We start from the raw sequence: 21,356 nt of genomic DNA on the forward strand, positions 1-21,356 counted from the left end.
ATGCAGTTTGGGGTCAAGTCATAGTCAAGTCAGCACACTGACACACTGACAGCTGTTGTTGCCTGTTGGGCTGCAGTTTGCCATGTTATGATTTTAGCATATTTTTTATGCTAAATGCAGTACCTGTGAGGGTTTCTGGACAATATCTGTCATTATTTTGTGCTGTTCATTGATTTCCAATAATAAATATATACATACATTTGCCTGGCGGTCACCAGACTATCACAGGGCTGACACGTAGAGACAGACAACAATTCACGCCTACGGGACATTTAGAGTCAACAATGGACTGTGGAAGGAAACCTGAACACCCGGGGAACACGCAAACTCCACACAGAAGGACCCCAAGTCAGGTTTGAACCTGCTACCTTCTTGCTGTGAGGCGACAGTGCTAACCACTGCACCACCGTGCAGCTTCATACAGTATAATATGAAAGCACTGAAAGCATAAACTGAAAACAACAAAACATGGCTGGTTAGTTTAATAGCTAGTCAGTTTAATAGCTTAATGATCTTAAACTTATATGTAAATTTGATGTTCAGCAAAACCACGCCTATCACACAATAGCAACACTAATCATTTTCTAGCGACTAACATGAAGAGAAGAGTATTAATAGTGGTGAAGGTTTTTAGTAATAGTAAGAGTAGGAGTTGTAAAGTAGCTGTTAAAGTACAGCAGTAGTAGAAGTACTAGTATTTCTAGTCATAACAATAGTAACAAATATTGAATATAATGAACGGCATGTGCTTCACACTGCAAAAGGTTTCTACTTGTTCTTATATACGGTTAATAATTTAGTGTCCTGCGTGCTTCCGAGCTAGGCCCCCTGCTGAGACACACACACACACACACACACACACACACACACACACACACACCCAGAGTCTACCAATCTTCCCCAATTTCTCACACTACCGCACTCAACTCTCCATCATGCATAATATACATGCACACACACACACACGCACATACACTCCTGCGCCATATACTAAAACAGTGATTCCAGCACCCACCCTGCAGTACAACACAAAGAGCCGACGACCCTCCCCCCCCATCCTTCCTCTCCGCTCTCATTGGCTGAGAGGCTTGGATGCTGGCAGTGTCTCGGACCAATAAGACGTCTCCAAGGTGATGTCATGGAGGCAGCGTTGGTCCTGTTGCTGATGCTGTTGCCCGGCGCCTGTATCCGTGCAGCCAGACGAGGGGTAACCGTAGTCACTGGTCCATCAGCATCAGCAGCATCAGCAGCAGCAGCAGCAGAGCAGAAGGGGACAGAGGGGGGTGAGTCTGCATCACACATCTGCACACATCTGCATTTCACTTGTGTCATTTTGGTGTCATCACAGTTAGGTTTTAATGCATAACTGAAGGTTGCCTCCTTATGTGGTTTTTGTGAGTGTGTGTGTGTGTGTTGGTTTGGGCGTAATGGGGCGAGGGTGAGGACAGTGATGATGCAGTGGTTCCTGCTGACAGGAGAAGGAGGAAGAGGAGGGAGAGAACTCGGTGTACCCACAAAGTGTGTGCTGTGTAACCTGTGTCATTTATTATTGATCCTCCATATGTGCAGACGCAGCTTTGTGTCTGAAATTGGGAAGGAGAGAGAGAGGAACAGAGTTCCAATTTGTTTTATATTTTGGCTGGTTTTGAACCTGCAATGTGTCTCTTTAGGTGTGCCACTCTCCAGGTTTATTATTGTGTGTGTGCTGTGCCCTTTTCAATTGCAAGCAATCTCTGTAAGAACCTGCAAAGCCAACCCACTGAGTAAAAAAATTACTCATAAAAATGTCAGATATAGATGCGAGTTATGGGCTAAATTTAACAAATGTTGATGCGTATAGGGTACACTGTATGGGAAGTGTGGTATGAAGTCTGTTATAACTGCTCCTCCTATAAGAAATCAAATTATTACACTCAAAAATAATAATTAGAGGTGTGTAAACACCATTAGATGGTTTCATGCGAGACTATGGAAATGAACATAAGTAGTTCATCAAATACTGTGCCCATTGTAACAAAGTCAATAATTATTTTCATTCACTTTGACTTCTTGGAAACTTCATCTAGAACAGAGAAGGTATCAGTGCACTGTACTGTATATTAAAATGAGACATCCACTTTCAGAAAAGTAAAATGACTGCTGGCACTGCTGAAAGTAAAACTACTGTAAGTATGGAATAATGTTGAAGTTTGACTTCTTCTTATGAGCACTGAGCTCTATATGTCACCTTCACAAAATTGGATAGTTTTCCAGAAATTATGACCTCGATCAAGACTATTTCTTGGCCACAACCAGTAACTTCCAGGAAACAACTTGGTTAGGTTTAGGCAACAAAACTACTTAGTTAGGTTTAGGAAAAGATTGACTTGGTTAGGTTTAGGCAACAAACTACTTGATTAGGTTTCGGCAAAGATTGACTTGGTTAGGCTTAGGCAACAAAACTACTTCGTTAAGTTTAGGAAAATGTCAGGCTTTCTGTTAAAACAATACCAGAAGTGGAGTTTTGGCTGGGGCTGGTTGCCTGGCAACAAAAATAAGTCCGGTACACAACCCCCCTAAAATGGCAAACTTTTTTTACACTGTTTTTTTGTACAGATTAAACAAATGATATATAACATGTGAATTAGTGAGCTTTAGAGGTGCTGGTAGGCAGATTTGATTAGACCAGCTGTTTCCCCGTTTCCAGTCTTTATGCTAAGCTAAGCTAACCGACTGCTGGATATAGCATCATATTCAGCATAAAGACACAAACGTGGTAGCAGTCTTCTCATCTAACTCTCGGCAAGAAAGCGAATAAGCAGACTTGCATGCTGATAAAACAAATCATTCACTTTTATTATCATTTTAATGTACAATTATATCCTGTTCTCAAAACCATTCCATTTTATTATTTATTAGTCCGATTTTTAGAGACGTTAAACTAGAAATATTACCTTCAGTAGACATGAAGGACGGTGATCTTATGGGACAAAAGTTCCATGATAAAATAGTAGGCTATAATTAAAACACTATGATATAACTGTCAGCATATTTCCCATCAACGTGAGTTGTTCTCTCTCTCTCTCTCTCTCTCTCTCTCTCTGTATTGGCACACAAGAAATGGAGCACTCTTACTCCTGCAGGAAGCAGCGCATTGATCTGCAACCTGTGTGGTTTCATAAGATGAGAAGCAGCTGTGTGTGTGCCATGCATGTGTGCATTCCAATAGTGTAGCAGTAGCAGTACTGCCTCATTAGTATGTGTGCGCACAACTGTGTATTTTAAGGTTAGCTGTACATTTATGTTGCATGTATCTATACATGTGCATGTGTGTCCTTGACTGTGTAAGTCCCACTGGGAGCCATGTTGGAGCGGTCAGGTGAGCATATGCTCTACACTGTAATGAGACGTCGCTCCCTCTCTACTCTGTGTCGTATAGGTTGTCTCATTAGTACACTTGTCTCACTCTCTGGAGCTCAACATTCAGGCATTTCACATGCTGAAAGACTGACAGCTTAAAATGCAAACTAGATAGATAGATAGATAGATAGATAGATAGATAGATAGATAGATAGATAGATAGATAGATAGATATATAGATAGATAGATAGATAGATAGATAGATAAAAAAAAGAAAAAACAACAAAGAACGTATATTGATAAGAAGAGAAAGTCAATTGATCGTTCCATTGCAACATCAGTGCCCATTCCGCCATTTTGGACTGAAAGCGACTACCGGACGACAATATAACATCTGCCCAAAAAGTTCCGTACAAAAGTAAAACAAAACCATTTCTATTCTATTGTCATATTCAAACGAAATGGCCAGTGTTGAACAATAAAATATTGTAAATATAATAAGCGTTTTCAGTCCAAAATGGCGGCAGCAGCTGTCATTGAAAAAACAACGGAGTTTCGTTTCTTTGCTTCTATACTCTTTGGTTTAAAGAAATTTGGGGATTTACTTTCAGTCTGACAGATACATGTAAGGATTGATACCACTCTTGTGGCTAGGCGATTAGCCTAGCTTAGCATAAAGACTGGAAGCAGGGGGGAAACTAGCCTGGCTCTCTCCATGGTTCAAAAACCATCAACACATCTAAAGCGTGCTAATCAGCTGTGTTGGGGAGTAGCAACACTGCAAGCTTACACATTTCCCAGTAACTTTCAGGTAGTGTAGCTACTTACAAAATCATGCAACATTTCCAGTAGTGAGGTATTTTTTCCAGTAGTAAGTAGTCGAGTATCGCTATGGAGCTGGAGCCCAGAGGCGATTAGCATAGCTTAGCATAAAGACTGGAAGCAGGAGGAAAATTAAGAAGCTGGCTCTCTCCAAAGTTCAAAGATACACCTACCAACACAATTAGCATGTTGTATCTTGTTTGTTTAACCTGTGCACAAACAAAACTGTAAAAATGTCAGTTTGTTGTTGGTTTTATGGGAAATTACTCGCTGCAGGCTGTTCTCAAACACCGTTCCTAGCTATACCTATGAAAAGTAATGCACTGTAACTTGTAAGCTAACATAATTGTGAACCAGGAAGTATAAAGATCAACAAACGCTGCATAGGGAGGAGGTTGGGGTGGATGGATGGGTCAAAAAACACTGGACTTTTGCTCAGGAGACTGGTGTTCGTACACCGCATGAAAACAGAAGTCAACGTTGATTTATTTGTCACGTAACTTCCGTACTTAACTCACGTCACTTCCGGAGTTATTTGAATCCAAACCCTGATCTTTGCCGAAACCTTCCTAAGTAGTTTTTTTGCCTAACCCTAACCAAGTTGTTTCATGTGAAGACATTCATAGGAAACACGAAAACGAGGAATAACTTTTCGTAAGATATCATACCAACAATTGTGTGAAAACAAGCCAGGAGAGTCTCGCTGATGCCATAAGGTTGCCAAGCAAGTGCTGGGCGGATGGATAAACTGTTGTTCATCAAGTTTATAGTTACAGTTCATAACTCCCATGGAAGCAAAGAAGCATATTTCCCAAAATGTCCCAACAATTCCTTCAATCCAGCCATAGCAACCTACGGCTGTCTTGATAACCTAGATAGCATGCTGACCTCCCAGCACCATGGAAAACACCTCAGATAAAATATTTGTGAGTCCTATATATTGGACAACAATGCAAACACATCACATAAAAAGTGTTTTTTTTTTTGCAGGTAGTGCATTCTGTCTTTGGCTGAAATGCAGGCGGGGTGATTAGAATACATTATTTACCAGTGCATATGACTGGATACTGGTTTGGACGATCATCTATCTTAGAAGATGAAGGGGACGTACTTGAGAGCAGATGCATTTATGTCCCATCACAGCTGTTTGATTAAATTAGGCCTGCATCAGGAACCACTGGGATGTCTCTCACCACCCTGTAGTGGAAATCATGAAGTGAAATCTTTCATTTGCTCTCTATTATTACTCCTCAGCCTGTTTGCTTCAACACCTGATTCTTGCGGGTGCCCACATGATGAGAGTGCTTATGATACCGACTGCCAGAATTAATGCAAAACTCAATTAGTGTGTGCACTCGGCCGTGAAGAGGTCAACGAACTGTGCGGGGTACTCCTGGATTCTCACGTGATAAAACTCTCCAATTAGCTGATATTCAAGTATTCAAGACCTCTGAGTGTTTGCTGATTTGATTAAGGAAGTAAGGAATGGAAGGAAGTTATGTTCACCATTTAACATGATCAAATATTTATGTGCTATAATGGTAAAGTCGTATTCATGAGCTAGATCAAAATAGAAAAATCCAGTGTAAGGAAACCTTTTGCTCTGTCTCTTTCACTAGTTTGTTTGCTCGACCGATTCACAGCATCCGTCAGATGTCCATTAATTCAGTGTTGATGAGACCATCTGACAGACAGCCAGGGGACAGACAGAGAGACAGACAGAGTGATAGCAGGTGGTGGGAGGTCTGGTGAGACAGTTTGCTTCTTTGCTTCCTCTCTCAGCACAATTCAGTTTGATTCAATCACTGAAGTCTGAATTTAATTGAATTATTTTGTTAATTTAATTCCCCAGACAAATATTAATGAGCATTATTTGATATGATTAACAGGCCACAGTCAGTATCACAGATCTGCTTTAATCACAAGACACCGGTTTGATGTACATCTCCAGCAGGTGGTGAAACAGGATGTTGTCGTGGTTGATGCCTCGCTTTGTTATTTACACCTTCTTCCTCCTTTCTCACATCTTCTCAATGATATTTGCTGCTGCTTCTCCCACTCGTGTCACGGCTGTGATTCACTGCAACACACGGAGGGGTTGGGAAGAAGAAGGTGTGTCCATACGTGTGACATCATAAGTAGCTTGGTAGCCTATCCATATGTTCCAATATGCCACAATGTGGAAGCTTGATACCTCCTGTGCACATACAGTGACAATGCATTTTTCAGTGAGTGCGTTTCCATCCACCAGTTTTATGCGCATTTTAGATTTGCGCATAAAAAGACCCGAGTGGAAACACCCAACACGTTCTCATCCCAACTCGTCACATACTTGCGCATTGTCAGACCCCTCAGCGTCACTTTTCAGTTGCAATCAACACGTGAATAATGTTGTGAATTAAACAAAAACACTTGCTTAGGTTTAGGCAACAAAACCATTATAGTTAGGTTTAGGAAAAAAAACTAAACATGGTTGGGCTTAAAATGACTAAGTTTTAACAGTGAAAAGGTGACTTGACATTGTGAACATGGGACACAACGAAACAGTGAAACTTAACGTACGGGACGCGAACGGCGGTCTCCTGGATGAAAGCCCTGGGTTTGTTGGACCCATCCACCTCCTCTTCCACCGACCTTGTGTGTCTGTTTCGCTCTTTAAACTACTTCACCACAGCACTTTCATGGGTTGGGGTTTACATTGTAGTTAGTGGAACGCCCGGTGCGTCTCATACCGATGCTCAAAGGGTACCTTGTGCAGAAAATAAGCTCTGTGGCAAACAAACCTTAATGACACTTACACATTTTGTTCAGTGCTAAGCTAACGTTAGGCTATAAACGAACTACACCACGGTCACGTGAGCATGAATATATGCAATGAGGCTGTGAAGGAGGACGAGTCGGCAGGATGACGTTTAGTAGTCTCATTTAGCCGCTTGTTAGCAACCATCTTTTTTATGACACATAAAAGCTTAAAAATTCACGAGTGGGGTATTTACTGACGTGTTTCATGTAGTAGAACAAAACGTTAAAATCTCTTCAGCTTGTTTTAAAGGGGCTGTTTGTAAGAATCAGAAATTGCTTGTTAACAGCGATAGCTGTGGCCGTTAAGTCAACGAAAGTCAGCGTGCTGTTGCTCGCACTCGCTCTACATAGACATGAACGAGCATCGCTCAACACAGTGAGGCAACACACGTCAGCTAAAAGCTGACTCTATATTTCAGCTGCTTGGCAGTAATGTTAGCTGACCAGACGAAGGTCTCTCCATGAATCAATGCTGATCCTAGTGTTGGCTTTGCCTCAGCCTCCCGACCGCGGCCGGATGGAACAGGAGAGACACCGGAGTTTTGGTCGGAGACGATAACGTTTCTCTCTGCGGAGCCCCGTCACTTCACAAGACACGGGAAACCTCTGTTGGTCTGGAGGAGCTGCAGCAGTTATTTCTGCACAAACGTCCACTGAACATTCACTAGATATTCTCAGAGCTAAACTAACTCTTCTGCAGTGTGGAGTGAGCGCGCATGCACGTGAGAGTGGAGCGAAAGAGCGAGAACGAGCGCGGTGTGTGAGTGAAGGCAAGCAAGCAGGTGTTGGAGTCTGAATCTGAACAGTGTAGACTCACACGCGAGCGCGCATGGGACACCAACCCGCAATGATTTATACGTGTAAGAAGTTACAAACAGTCCCTTTAACCACAGAATTTCAGGCATCTAACTAAAAATCCATTCACAAAAACCCACTGACTTCCAGATGAGGGAACCGGAAGTGCTAAAATGCTAACTCATTTCCAGGTTTTAGGACTCATTCCTGTAGCTCTCTATTACGTCATCTCGTTGCACTCTCTTCTTCTGCGATGGTTTAACGGCACCTGACTGGAGAATTAGTGCCACCTACTGTTCAATGAACCAACTCCCTATATTATAGTAGTGGATGGAAACGAACATTAGTTTTCTTTTGCCAATTTTCTGGAAACTGTTACATTTTGGACTAAATTTAGATGGAAACTTGGAGGCCATTGAAGTAGGAGACATATGTTGTGTGTAGTAGTTAAACTTTTGAAATAAACACTTCTTTAATGAGGGACAAGGAAAAGTAATTTTTACGAGGTGGAAAAACCACATCAGACACTAATTTGTGTGTTGTGTTTATGAGTCTTTAAACATGTCTGTAGGGGATCTTTAAGTCTGTTCTTTGAGAGTCGTCCAGTGGCATTTTGGGAAAACACAAGAAATCAGTGACGTAAGAGTGGAAATAGCAGATCACAGATCAGTGATATATCGGGGCAAACAAGAATGCACTTTTCCACTGAAGGAGCTTGTTTGTTGAAATCTCCCATTAAAGGAGGGATGGGCTATTTTTATTCACATGTGAACAAGAAGATGATGTCCGATGATGACCTCGGGTCAACATCTTATATCATATTACGTGTTTGATGACGTCTTTTTATTTATTAGTTCTTGTTTACTTCTCTGGTTTGGTTTTCCCAGCTATCCTTGGCAAGAATAGAGTGCTTCAGGGATGACCTATTTCTGTAGGCCAACCAGGAAGTTAGCATCGCCCTGGTTCCCTCGACAAAAAGATAATGGGATTGTTCAATTGGATTTTGGATTATTGCAGAAAATAAGCTCTGTGGCAAATACACGTTTATGATACTTACACGTTTTGTTCAGCAAGATAATCTCCACAAATTAACACCACTTTTGTGATTTTTTTTAATGTGAGTGCATCGCCAGAAGTAAAAAGCTAACGTTAAGCTATAAACAAACTACACCACGGTCTTTGTGGGGTATTTACCGAAGTATTTTATGTCGTAGAACAAAACGTTAAAATCTTTTCAGCTTGTGTTAAAGTGGCAGGAGGCAGTATATTTTTGGCCTCATTGCAATTGGCTTTGCTCCGGTCATGTGACCGGAACTTGGCGTTCCTTCAACAGATTTCACAATAGCGGCGGCGTCACAAACTTTCTCATGTTACAGCTAAACCGTGCACTACAAAATGATTCTGAAAACATTTAAGGAGAGAAATAGGCATTAACGTAACAGAATATTGATTCATATTTGATCAGCGCTGCCTAGTTTGACCGTTTGGTCGGAGTTGTTGAGTGATTGACAGCCGGCTCTCATAGACGGCAGCTGGACAGCAGACCTCAGATCAGCTCTGACTGCTTGTTTTCCTCCGGTCTGTGAAATATTGCAGATGTCGTTAGGAGCACCGGAGGACACAGAGGAACATGATTTCTTTTCAGGTTACCTGTCTCATGTACTACTGTCACGATATAGCGTTTTATAAAAATAACTTTTTTTAATCATATTTTCTCCAATCTCACCTACTGATGCTTTAACCACAGACCTTATTTCAGACATCTAACTGAAAACCCATTGACTTCCAGACGAGGGAACAGGAAGTGCTAAAATGCTAACTCATTTCTGGGTTGTAGGACTCATTCCTGCAGCACTCCATAATCCTCTGCTTTCGCCCGCATTTGTTCTCTGACGCTGAGTTGTTCTCTCATTGGTTGAATTCAACTTTAATGGGAGGTGCTTACACGAGTGCTCTGCAGCATGCTGTCTAGTAAATTCTCTCCTTATAGCCACTGCTTCTCACGTTCATTATATGACCTTTGAGTCATGCAGTCCTTCCCCTCTCTCTCTCTGACAGACTGAGAAGGATCTTCAGCATCCCTGGAGAGTTACATACGCAGTGAGAAGATGACTCTGGCAGGTAAATGCAGCCACAGCAGAAAGTCACACACATCGTCCCCCTGCTCCCCTTTCCTCTACTCTATATACTGATAATAACAAGAGTGCACTTTTAGTGTCATAATAACATAATGAGAATGACTAGCCACTGCCACTGAAAAGGAGAATTACATCATCATTCAGTTAAAGTCAACACAATGTCAAGCATAACGAAATAAGTGCGTATCTGTGTGTTGCGTATCTGTGTGTGTGTTGTGTGTGTTGTGTTGTGTGTGTGTGTGTGTGTGTCCTCAGCCTACAAAGAGAAGGTCAAAGAGCTCCCCCTGGTGTCCCTGTTCTGTTCCTGCCTGAATCCACAGACTACAGACAAACCCACATACAAGGCAGAAGGTAAAAATATATCCCTTTTGCATGCATGTTAACAATCATACAGGGAGAAATATACAGCGTCATAGCCGATACATCAGACCGGCAATACGTCATCCAGAGTAGCCTCTCGTGACCACGCCCCTTTTTGGGAGAAAACAATCCAGTGTCCCTCGTAGACGGTAACAGAGTAAAGAGAAGAAGTTGAAACATGTCTCCAAACTTCTACTTTAAAACAGCAGTAGTCAGTATATTTTTGGTATCATTGGGCAAAAAATCCATAATAACCTTTCAGCAAATTGTAATTCAAGTGTTCTGAGAGAAAACTAGACTTCTGCTCCTCCTCATGGCTCTGTTTTCAGGCTTTAGAACATCTAGCCCGTGACGGGAGACTTTGACCAATCACAGGTCATTTCAGAGAGAGAGAGAGCGTTCCTATTGGCTGTGCTCCGGTCATGTCATCGGAACTTGGTGTTACTTCACCAGATTTCAAAATGGAGGTGGCGTCACAAACTTTCTCATTTTACAGCTAAACCGTGCACTACAAGATGATTCTGAAAACATTTGATGAGAGAAATAGACATTAACGTAACAGAATATTGATCATGTGGATATTATTATATCATTGTTCATATTTGATCAGCGCTGCCTAGTTTGACCATTTGGTTGGAGTTCGCGAGTGATTGACAGCCGGCTCTCATAGACGGCAGCTGGACAGCAGACCTCAGATCAGCTCTTACTGCTTGTCTTCCTCCGGTCTGTGAAATCTTGCAAATGCCGTTATAGTGGAACGGATAACATCCATTTTTCAATCAAATCGTGCAAATAGTGATACAAGCACCAAATTTGGCATGATGATTGCCGAGGGGTCACAAAGCAAATATTAACGATTGGCCACTTGAAAATCCAAGATAGCGGCCATTTGTCAAGATGGCCGTCAAATTGTCCTGCCTATAATGATTTATCTTATAGAAATTCATCTACTTAATCGATTTGAGTGATCTTAGTGTCAAATTATATGTTTTCTGGCATGCTGGATCTAGTTTTGATAGTTTTAACAATTTTTAACTGCAATATGGCGGCCATTTTTCAAGGTGGCTGTCAAATTTACTCGCAGAGAATGTTTTTCTTAAGGAAATGCATGTACTTGATAAATTTGAATGTGTGATGTAGAGTTATATGTTTTCTTGTATGCTTGATCTAATTTTTACAGCTTTAACATCCTACAATAAGTTTTTTCTTACTCCCTGGCTGTCCACTGAGTCTTTGCTTTGTGGTTTTTGCGGCTTGAGAGTCCACAGTTCCAGTTCTAGCACCTGGTGTTGGATATGGAGCTTGTCATATTCCTGCTTATCCGGTCTTTCAGGGAAGGAAACTTTGGACTACTGATCCCCTACTTGACCAAGTAGATGAATTTCTATGAGAGAAACCATTATCGGCAGGTCAATTGGTGCCAATCTTGAAAAATGGCCGCCATCTTGGATTTTCAAGGGGCCAATTGTTCATATTTGTTAAGCGTCCCCTCGGGATTCATCATGCCAAATTTGGTGCTTGTATCACTATTTGCATGATTTTTCCACTATCCGCTCCACTAGATGGGATGTAGATGAACCACAAACCACACGATGCACCAAAAAATCCCACTGATGTCGTTTCACGGTGTTTCCTGCATTAAAAAAAGTCATGAATAATTTAAACGTGGCCATGATCCAACGCCACAGATGCGGTGGACCTGGGCTGGTGCGTCATCAAAGACGTGGAGGTAATTGAGCTGAACAAGCGGACATCTGGCCAGGCCTTCGAGGTCATCCTCAAGCCCCCGTCCTTCGATGGAGTGCCGGAGCTCAACGGCTCCATGCCGCAGCGCCGCGACCCGTCCCTGGAGGAGATCCAGAAGAAGCTGGAGGCTGCCGAGGACAGGCGAAAGGTGAGGGGAGGGGAGGAGAGGAGGAGGGGATGTGACTGGGTTTTTGTATCATCATAACCACAAGGAACCCAACTGGTAAACTTGTGACCCTAAACTTGTAACCTTTACCCCAGCTATTTGTAGCTCCTTCAGGTATTGTCAAACGTCTGACAACGCTCTTTGTGGGGCAGCGTGATTTATCAACTCGGGAGGAAAAAGGGCGGAAACGGATAAAAGGAAATAGGGAGGGAGTGTTGGGGTTGATGGACAGGAAGGGAGGAAACGCAAGCAGAGGGAGGGTGGGGAGATGAAAAGAGGGACATGAAAGTACAAGGACAATCATGAAAGGACACACTCACAATGGCTCATATTCATCAGGCGAAGAGGACGGTGGAGAGTGGGGGGGGGGGGGGGGGGAGGAGGGAGGAAGGGAGAGGGGAAAAGTGAGGAGAGAGGAATTGCAGCTGGCACAGAAAATGTGTTCTGCAACAGAGCGGTCACACAACACCTGCAACATCAGATGTTTCCATTAATAATCACTTGTTCATTAAGTGCCTTAAAGGCCCCTGAAAACCTTTGTTCTCATTCAGCGTCTTAATAAAAGTAACGGGCTTCTACATGAAAACACGATATTCTGCCAAAGTCAAATCAGGTTTGGTTCTTTCACATTTCTGTTTTTATTTTTTTTCTCTGTACTATTTTCACCGGTTTGTAAAGGCTTAGTTTGAAAAAGGTGATGTCACTAAAGTCACACTAACAGTCCCAATGACCCAGAATAGTTGAGTTTTTGAGTGTTAAACTCTTAATAAGGTATACCTAAAGATATAGGGCTCAAAGTCAACGTGATAATAACGCGTTAATGCAAATTTGTTTTAACGCCACTAATTTGTTTAACACATTAATACAACTTTTGATTTTCTAGGTTGTAGCGGGCTCAGTTTAAAAGCTAGAGTGAAGATACTGGTATCATATGAAACTAGAAAAAACCTAATGAATCCATCGGTACCAACCATGTCATAGTAGAAGCAGGCTAAATGACGCTCCAACACTTACACTAAATCTTGGCGAGGAAAAACTGTCATGGCCATTTTCAAAGGGGTCCCTTGACCTCTGACCTCCAGATCAGTGAATGAAAATGGGTTCTATGGGTACCCACGAGTCTCCCCTTTACAGACATGACCACTTTATGATAATCACATGCAGTTTGGGGCAAGTCATAGTCAAGTCAGCACACTGACACACTGACAGCTGTTGTTGCATATGTGTCCACTCCCATGTTGATAAGAGTATCAAATACTTGACAAATCTCACTTTAAGGTTAATTTTGAATATAAAAAAAAAAGTGAGATTAATTTGCGATTAATCGTCATTAACTAAAGACAATCATTAGATTAATCGCAATTGAATATTTTAATCGATTGACAGCCCTACTAAATATGTTTTTAAAAATTTGATTGTGCTAACTCAGTCATGAATATTTAATGAGAGAAATATTTCAGATTTGAAGGCATGTTTTCATTACCTTAGCATTCTCTCGATGTCACAAGATCACGTGAGAATCACAGGATCGCACGAAAATCCATTTTGTCAGGCTTCAGGTAAAGCGTTTGTGCCCCGCAAGACAGATCACGGACCGATTGACGTCCTGTGAGGAACTACCGGCAGTTACGGCCGTGGGCTTAGGTGTGAGTTAACAACAGAGAGGCGACTGTTTGTTCTAAACAACAATGGCGGCTCCTAAAGAGGTTAGCGGAGATGCTGCAATAGCATCAGTTATATCAGAACTGGAGAGTACTTATTCATTGGGAAAAGAGCAAAGAACGGCTCTGAACCATAGACTTTATGTAAAAAGTGAAAGAAGTCACTGTGACATCACCCATTGCTTTGTGGACTGCCGTTTTGAAGCCTCGAGTTCTTAGTTTTTGATCATCGCCATCTTGGTTATTTGCAACCAGGGGTGACATGAGAGGGTGGCGCTAAGTACAACCGAACACTGATTAAGACATTTTTACACAACCAAAACTGTTACTATTAACTTTCATGAACTGAAAACACACCTTAAAAGGGTTTAAGTTCTAAAATGAAAACACTATCACTATCTGTGAGGAGTCGCCCCCTGCTGGCCATTAGAAAGTATGCAAGTTTAAAGGTCCCATATCGTGCTCATTTTCAGGTTCATACTTGTATTTAGTGTTTCTAATAGAACATGTTTACATGCTTTAATGTTCAAAAAATACAACACTTTCCTCGTACTGTCTGCCTGAATATACCTGTATTTACCCTCTGTCTGAAACGATCCGTTTTAGTGCATTTTAATGGAATTGCAATGGAATTGCATTGCTAGGCAACAGTTTGGGTCCATGTTTACTTCCTGTCAGCTGACGTTATTCACATCCACTGCAACAGGAAATAGACTGGGACACATTTAGAATGTTTACGTTTAAAACCGTGTAATGGTCTAAATATTGTATATTTGTGACATCACAAATGGACATAAATCCTAACGGCTTGTTTCAAACTCGCAATTTCTGAATAGGGGCTGTGTGTATTTCTCCGTATATTGAGTGTTTTGATAGTTTAACGGTATTTATAAAGCACTTAAACCTGCTTTATAATATAAAAGACCTGAAAATCTCACTTTTTACAATATGGGACCTTTAAGGCACTTCCTCATTGGCTTCACTTCTCAGAACCAAGATTTGCCCACCGCTATGAAGGCATTTCTCTCAATGGAAAAAATGTTTTCGCTCTTCTCCTGACTGGCTTTGGCAAGAGTTTGATTGACAGATGATTCATCCAATCACCTGCCATATATTTTTTGAAAGTGCCTGGCCTTTTCCAAACAGCTTCCAATGACGGCTTTTCAGATGGTTTTGTGTAACAAATCATCTGGGGGGTCAGGTTAATGTCTTCAGGGAGCTTAAAGGACCATATTGTCATTTCTACTGTTTGTATTTAGCCAAAAATAATGGTTAACTGTGGAGAGCAGACTCAGCAGTAATGTAAATGACTTACTATATTTCCTGAGTCGGCGGTCACAGCTACTGCAAATCTTACAAATGGCTCAGCCAAAGTACACAACAACATAACTTTACAGACAGACACTGTATCCCCTGTGCCTGAAGTTCAGGAGTCTTCTTCCCTCATGCCTACTCTGCCTCTTGTAATGCCTCAGCTCTCTGAGACTGCAGCTAATAACTCTCTTTTATCATTTAACTAAATTGCCTGTCCATTTACCTTCGAGTGCTCTCCGTCTCCCTCTAGTGCCAGGAGGCGGAGCTGCTGAAGCACCTGGCGGAGAAGAGAGAGCACGAGCGCGAGGTGATCCAGAAGGCCTTCGAGGAGAACAACAACTTCATCAAGAACGCCAAGGAGAAGCTGGAGCAGAAGATGGAGGCCAACAAGGAGAACAGGGAGGCCCTGCTGGCCGCCATGCTGGAGAGGCTGCAGGAGAAGGTACTGTCCAGTTGATAGGGTTGTAAGGTCTCACACTTTAAGAAAAACCCACCCTGATACACCAAAAAAAACATCATTGGCAATGTACCATTTTGTTGTTTCATATTTCTTATTCTCATGTAATGTATAACTATACAAATGATGATGGATATTAAAATAGAAAAAGTTCAATATCAAGGTCTTCAGTCTAGACTCAACTTACCAGAGATATGGTAGAAATTTAGCATAGAGACAAACCTGATCTGTTGGGCACTAGCAGCGTAATCAAGATACGATTAGTTCAACACTTTCGAGAAATATGCTTATTTGAGGTCTGAACAACAGTTAGATGAGAAGACTGATACCACTATGTATCCAGGATGTTTTGGCTTCACTTTTGTACAGTGGGAGGAAGTGGAGACGCGGCCATCTTTATATACAGTCTATGGTTTTGTACACCAGCAGCCGGCTAACCTAGCTTAGCATAAAGACTGGAAACAGGGGAAAACAGCTAGCCTGGCTCTGTCCAATTAAGAAATGATGCCTTGCGTATAAGCGTAATTTCCAAAATATCAAACTTTCCCTTTAACCAGCGTTGTTTTATTGAGACCTAAAATGTAATGTTTTCTTGAGTGCAAATGTGGCAAGCCTTCCGTATCATCAACTCCGGTTGCATTTCTATTTTAACATTGTTCACAAGTTTGATCTAATCATGAATATTATATGAGGTGGAAAAGAGTTTTTAGTTCTCCCCACGCTGTATCTTTCCCCTGTTCAATTCTTTATGAAACAGTGAGCCGTTGTTGCCTTGTTCTGCCAGCGTCTCCCCTCATTAATGCTAATATATTCATGAATGCTAATGCCTCTGATGTTGCTACGTCTCTGTGTTTGTCTGGCAGGACAAACACGCGGAAGAAGTGAGGAAGAACAAGGAGATGAAGGAGGAGGCCTGCCGGTAGATGAGCGGAGGAGAAGAAGAGAAGAAGAGGAAGAGCAGGACTGGGAGTTTTACGAGTCGGTAAAAAAAAAAAAAAAAAAAAATCAAAACAGTGCAGGAAATTAAAAAAAAGAACTCCAAAGCAACTCGAACAAAGAGAGAAAGCCGGGTTTTCATATTTGATGTGTGCTGTAACGATTCTGAACAAGCTGTACAAAGTTTAGCCAACTCTTGATGTTGAAATTCAAAAAGAAGTCGCTTTTTTTCTAAAGGAAAGTGGGTGGGGGGTGGGGGGGGGGGGGGTGGTATCAAAACAAAGATTTAAAACTCTAAAAGAGGGGCGACAGTGGCTGTTTGGTGACGAATGAAAGCTGCATCAAGGCAGAAATTGAATCATAGCTCTCAATTCAGTTTCTCCAGTCAGAAAGCAAGAAATTAGAACTGCCTGCTTATTATAGCTGTGTTTTTCTGGATGATGTCTTGTATCCGAAGTTGTAACTGGATGGCGCCAATTTGGCAGCCAATTGCACCGTTTCCATCCAATTACACTGTATCTATGGAGTAGGGAGTTGCGCTCTAAAAAAACATGACAAATGTGTGATGTGCTTAAATATAAAAACTGGACTGGATTTAGTTTTTAGCCCTAGTCAGTCAGTCTCAACCAATATAAGTCAAAGCCAAGAGTCCCAGGCTTCTTCGGTGATTTACAGCGAGTGATTCTCAAAGTGGGGTCCAGGGACCCTCAGGGGGTCTCTGGCACTCTGCCAGTGGGTGTGTGAAATAATTTGCTATAAGTTATAAAATTGTACTGTATCATTAAAAAGTCTTCATATCTACAGAGGGGTCCATTTGCGCCAAAATAAAACAAGCATATAGTGTCCAGTACTCCCGCCCACGTTAGCTTTGGGCCAATAGAAACTCTGATATGATTGTGACACATCACGTCAATCTGTCATGAATCAGTCACTTTTAATCAATTACTATGATTTGTTCTGTAACACTGTTATGATAACTTCTGTTATGATTTGTTCAGAGCTTTCTGCCAATGATTTGAATGAGCAATTGATTGATTGATTGATTGATTGATTGATTGATTGATTGATTGGTTTGTTGGTTGATTGGTTGATTGATGATAATTATTTTAAAGTTGATGCACTTACTGAAAGTCAGCTTTAAACTAGTAAATTTAAACGTCTGGATTAATTAGGACATTGGCATTAACTAGGGATGCACCGATACTGATACCGGATCGGATAGACTTTGTTTAGATTTTGTTTTGCCAATAATAATAAAAAACATAATAATAATATAATAAATAATAATTCAGTATTTGTTACATTTTGTTTTACAAAGTTAGGAAACAATGTTTAAGTCGAGCCTGATGTTGCCTTACACATAAAAAAATTATCCCAGTCACTTCCACACAGTGAGGCATACAGGATATTAATTAAAGGCGGATATTGGATCGGTACTCGGTATCGGGTGATATCCAAAGCCCAGGTATCGGTATCGGGACTGAAAAAGTCGGCTAGGTGCATCCCTAGTGTTAACTTGATTCAAATTGAAACGTGTTTTTGTTTCACTTTGTCACTATGAAACGGGTCTAAAGTATTTATGTTAAAAAGTTTTAAAATACAAATAGTTCTGACGGCTAAGAGTACAAATGGTAGTTAGCATATGCTTGATTCCGATATGTCGATTCCGATTAATTGTTACGATTATGAGGGGCACCTTGGAAAAATGTTCTACCCTGTAATGGTACGTGTCCACAGGCTGCGTCCTTTCCGCGCTTCCCATTCATTGTCTATGTACGCATCCATGCAATGCATTCTGGGAGCGTGACGGCACAATTCGAGAAACGGACCGTCACGTTGCCCGCTCCTCATTTGCATAAAGAAATCGGGGGCGTCCAGCCTGGAAACTCCCTAGAAACTTTTAAACTAACCATTGTCGAACTGAAATAAAGACAGATTCAGCGACTGCATGGCTTTTTTCTCGCATAAAATGTTTTCAGGAACACATTTCGCTGAACTAATTACATAATAGAAGAGAAGAAAGTTCCCAAATGAGCCGCCATGTTGGTTTCCGGCTTGAAAGCTGGGAGCAGCAGCCCACGGAGGGAAAGCGTTTGCGTCAGGTGCCATAGTGTCTATAGTGGCAGCCCCTCAGGCGTCCAACGCTGGAGGAAAACGCCCCTATGGACATGTACCATACGGGGTTCCTGGCCCCAAAAAGTTTGAGAACCTCTGTATTACAATACCAGTCGATACACATGAACAGGACATAACACACGAGCTTCTGCTGTTTTCAGAATTCAAAATAAAAACTGATTTCCCTATAGGTCCACTCAGCGCTAGCGTGCTAATTCTTCATCGCACCGTTTTGGGGATTGTTGGGTCTGTCTGGGGACGCCTGAACTCAGTTAATCTCACAATAAGGTTTATGAATATAAAATGAAGAAGCAGACTTTTTTTTTCTTTCTACATTGCTCTAGGGGAGTAAAAGAGAGAGAAAAAAGAAGCTTAAAAAGGGAGGAAGCTCTGCTGGATTCTGCCATTTTCAGGCTCTTTGGGAAACTTTAACTGTAGTGTAGTCGTAGATCAGTGACATGCATTAGATTTAGAGCACTGATTGCACTCGTATTTCATTAAGCACAACTCAAAAGCACATAATGCACACATGAAGGACGGCGGATATACAGTATACAGTATAAAACAACAATAACATAAGTAGTAGAGTGACAGCAGTTCAGAATTTGGATGAATTAGGTTGTGAAAGGAGGACTTTTGGGGGTTTTCTGACTAAGCGGCAGTCTCACTTTGCTTTGGCATGTGTCACTGTGACAGTTTATGATTTTTCGAGGGAATGTAAACCTAAAAGAGTAAACAGAACGATGGAATTTGCTCGAGTTGTTGAGTCATACTGACTTGATTGAAGTGTCTAAATTGTTTGCACTGTAACCGGGGAGTCGGTCCATGGGGTTTGTACTTGCTGTAACTGTGTGTCGCTGTATATCTTCGAGGCTGGATTGATTGTATCTATTTGGCATGGTCAGTAAAAACGGCTTGACTGAACTCACACTTTGTTCGTCAGTTCTCATTTGTAGATATAGTGCAATGTTTATGCACACTATAGGGCTGTCACAATATCACATTTTCACTATGATATTCATAACGATATTATCGTGATATTGGTAGAAAATTTGAGAATCGGTCAAATTTATCTTTAACTTTGTTTATTGCGTGTTTGATCACACTATAAAAGAAAGTGAATTACACTGAAAATACAAGTGTAGGGAGGAGGGAGAGTCTTTAACCATAACTGTACAAAAGTGTGATTTAAGAGGCACTGGATTATTTACACAATATTATCATATGTATTATTAACATGAATAACATCAATATTTCATTTTTTTTTTAAATATCACGGTTATCGTCAATACTATGAAGGATGGAACTTGCCAAAATAAAAAAATAAATAACTCAATAAATAAATAAATAAGCCATTAAATGTAGCAAAAATAATATTAAAACATGTTATATTATATAAAAAAATATATATATTATTTACTCTTCTGTTTAATTTCCCCTTTTATTTATTCATGTATGTAGCGCCGCCACACCGTATAAAGGGCAGATGAGGTGGTTTGGCACCGGAAAACTTTAGAAAGGGATGTTGAAGAACTGGGTTGATAAGCAGGAGTAGTGCAAAACAAAACAAAAAATGGCATTTATTAATAAAAAGTTAACTCAAACAAAGGGCAAAATGAAACGTGGGAAATTCGATGAAACCACATTTAAACTGAATCAAAAGAACACCAAATAAAAAGAAAGCTGCAGCCTCACAGCAAGCTGCCGACTCCTTTTCAGTGTTGCCAGATCTCGCAAGAGAAACAAGCAACTAGAGGCCTGTACTACAAAGCAGGATTTATTATCTTAGTGAGGTAACTTCGGGGTTAACCCTTCAGGGTTTTCCGTCCTACAACGGTGGATCACTTCTTACCGAGGTACATCGCCATGGTAACTTATGCACCTAACCTGCTCCGCAGCAGATACGATACACAAATACGAAGAAGTTACAGTCATAATCCGGGCTAAAAACAACACAGTTTAACTGACAGATGCAGGAAGGACAGCTGGCTGTATGCTGTGGGTGTTTACCGCTTTGAATTATGTTTCTATATTTATTATTTTACTTGCTCTTGAGTCCATTTCACACCGCCTGAGACGGGACGCAGATGAAAGAAGGTTGAAATAGTCATACACGCATTATCAAAGGGCATAATGAAGTGTTATCCACTCACCCATTACACTTCTAATAGCTATTTATACATCACTGCCCCATCTAGACGACTAAAACTGACTTTTGAGTGTTCCGTTAAATGAATAAGTCTGTTAATTTACGCATTCACACATCGGGAGTTTTTTCCTTAGCCTGCTGTTCTTCCTGCATTTGGCAGCTTCAGCTGTGTTACTTTTAGTCTGGATTAAGTGTTTAACTTCTTTGTATTTGTCTATTATTATAGTTTACCCTTCCTTACTCTTTCCTAAAATGTGTCTCTCTGTCTGTCTGTCTGTCTGCCGTCTGTAGTCTTGTCCATGTCTGTGATTGGTCACATGCTGTAAACACCTCCCCTTTTTAGTGAACGCGCTCACAGCCAGACAGAGAAACCCTGGGATGATTTACCGAGTTGATAACCAGCGTCGTAGGACCGCTTAGCGTGATCTCGGTTGTTAGGGTTAGTGAAGCCAGATAACGAGAAGATACCCTGGGTATGTTGAACTGGCTTCGTAGTACAGACCTCAGGTCTATAGAAACAAGCCCAAAACAAGCGACCTTACCTATCTCAATATAA

At 41.2% G+C, this 21,356-nt stretch overlaps 1 protein-coding gene and 1 long non-coding RNA gene across 2 annotated transcripts in view; one reads left to right on the top strand and one right to left on the bottom strand.

The window, feature by feature from the left end:
* Positions 1-1,119: 1,119 nt before the first annotated feature.
* Positions 1,120-19,575, top strand: stmn4 (stathmin-like 4). The gene is made up of 6 exons (XM_074615857.1): positions 1,120-1,283; positions 9,817-9,879; positions 10,152-10,247; positions 11,945-12,150; positions 15,394-15,585; positions 16,464-19,575. Exons 2-6 carry the CDS (start codon positions 9,867-9,869, stop codon positions 16,521-16,523), a joined length of 567 nt encoding a protein of 188 aa, XP_074471958.1. The 5' UTR covers positions 1,120-1,283; positions 9,817-9,866; the 3' UTR covers positions 16,524-19,575.
* LOC141756264 (uncharacterized) overlaps positions 7,005-21,356 on the bottom strand; it is a 214,979-nt gene continuing 200,627 nt past the window's right edge. Inside the window, exon 3 of the long non-coding RNA XR_012591424.1 lies at positions 7,005-7,365. This is a non-coding gene — a long non-coding RNA (uncharacterized LOC141756264). The remainder of the gene's footprint in view (positions 7,366-21,356) is intronic.

Source organism: Sebastes fasciatus, chromosome 18 (genome assembly GCF_043250625.1).
Source record: "Sebastes fasciatus isolate fSebFas1 chromosome 18, fSebFas1.pri, whole genome shotgun sequence".
In the NCBI taxonomy this organism is placed as follows: Eukaryota; Metazoa; Chordata; class Actinopteri; order Perciformes; family Sebastidae; genus Sebastes; species Sebastes fasciatus.

What these genes read in the sequence shown, in the direction of transcription:
- stmn4 (XM_074615857.1), top strand. An exon ending in ACCCACATACAAGGCAGAAG is followed by an intron (nt 10,248 to 11,944) that starts GTAAAAATATAT and finishes CCAACGCCACAG; the next exon opens with ATGCGGTGGACCTGGGCTGG. An exon ending in TGGAGAGGCTGCAGGAGAAG is followed by an intron (nt 15,586 to 16,463) that starts GTACTGTCCAGT and finishes TTTGTCTGGCAG; the next exon opens with GACAAACACGCGGAAGAAGT.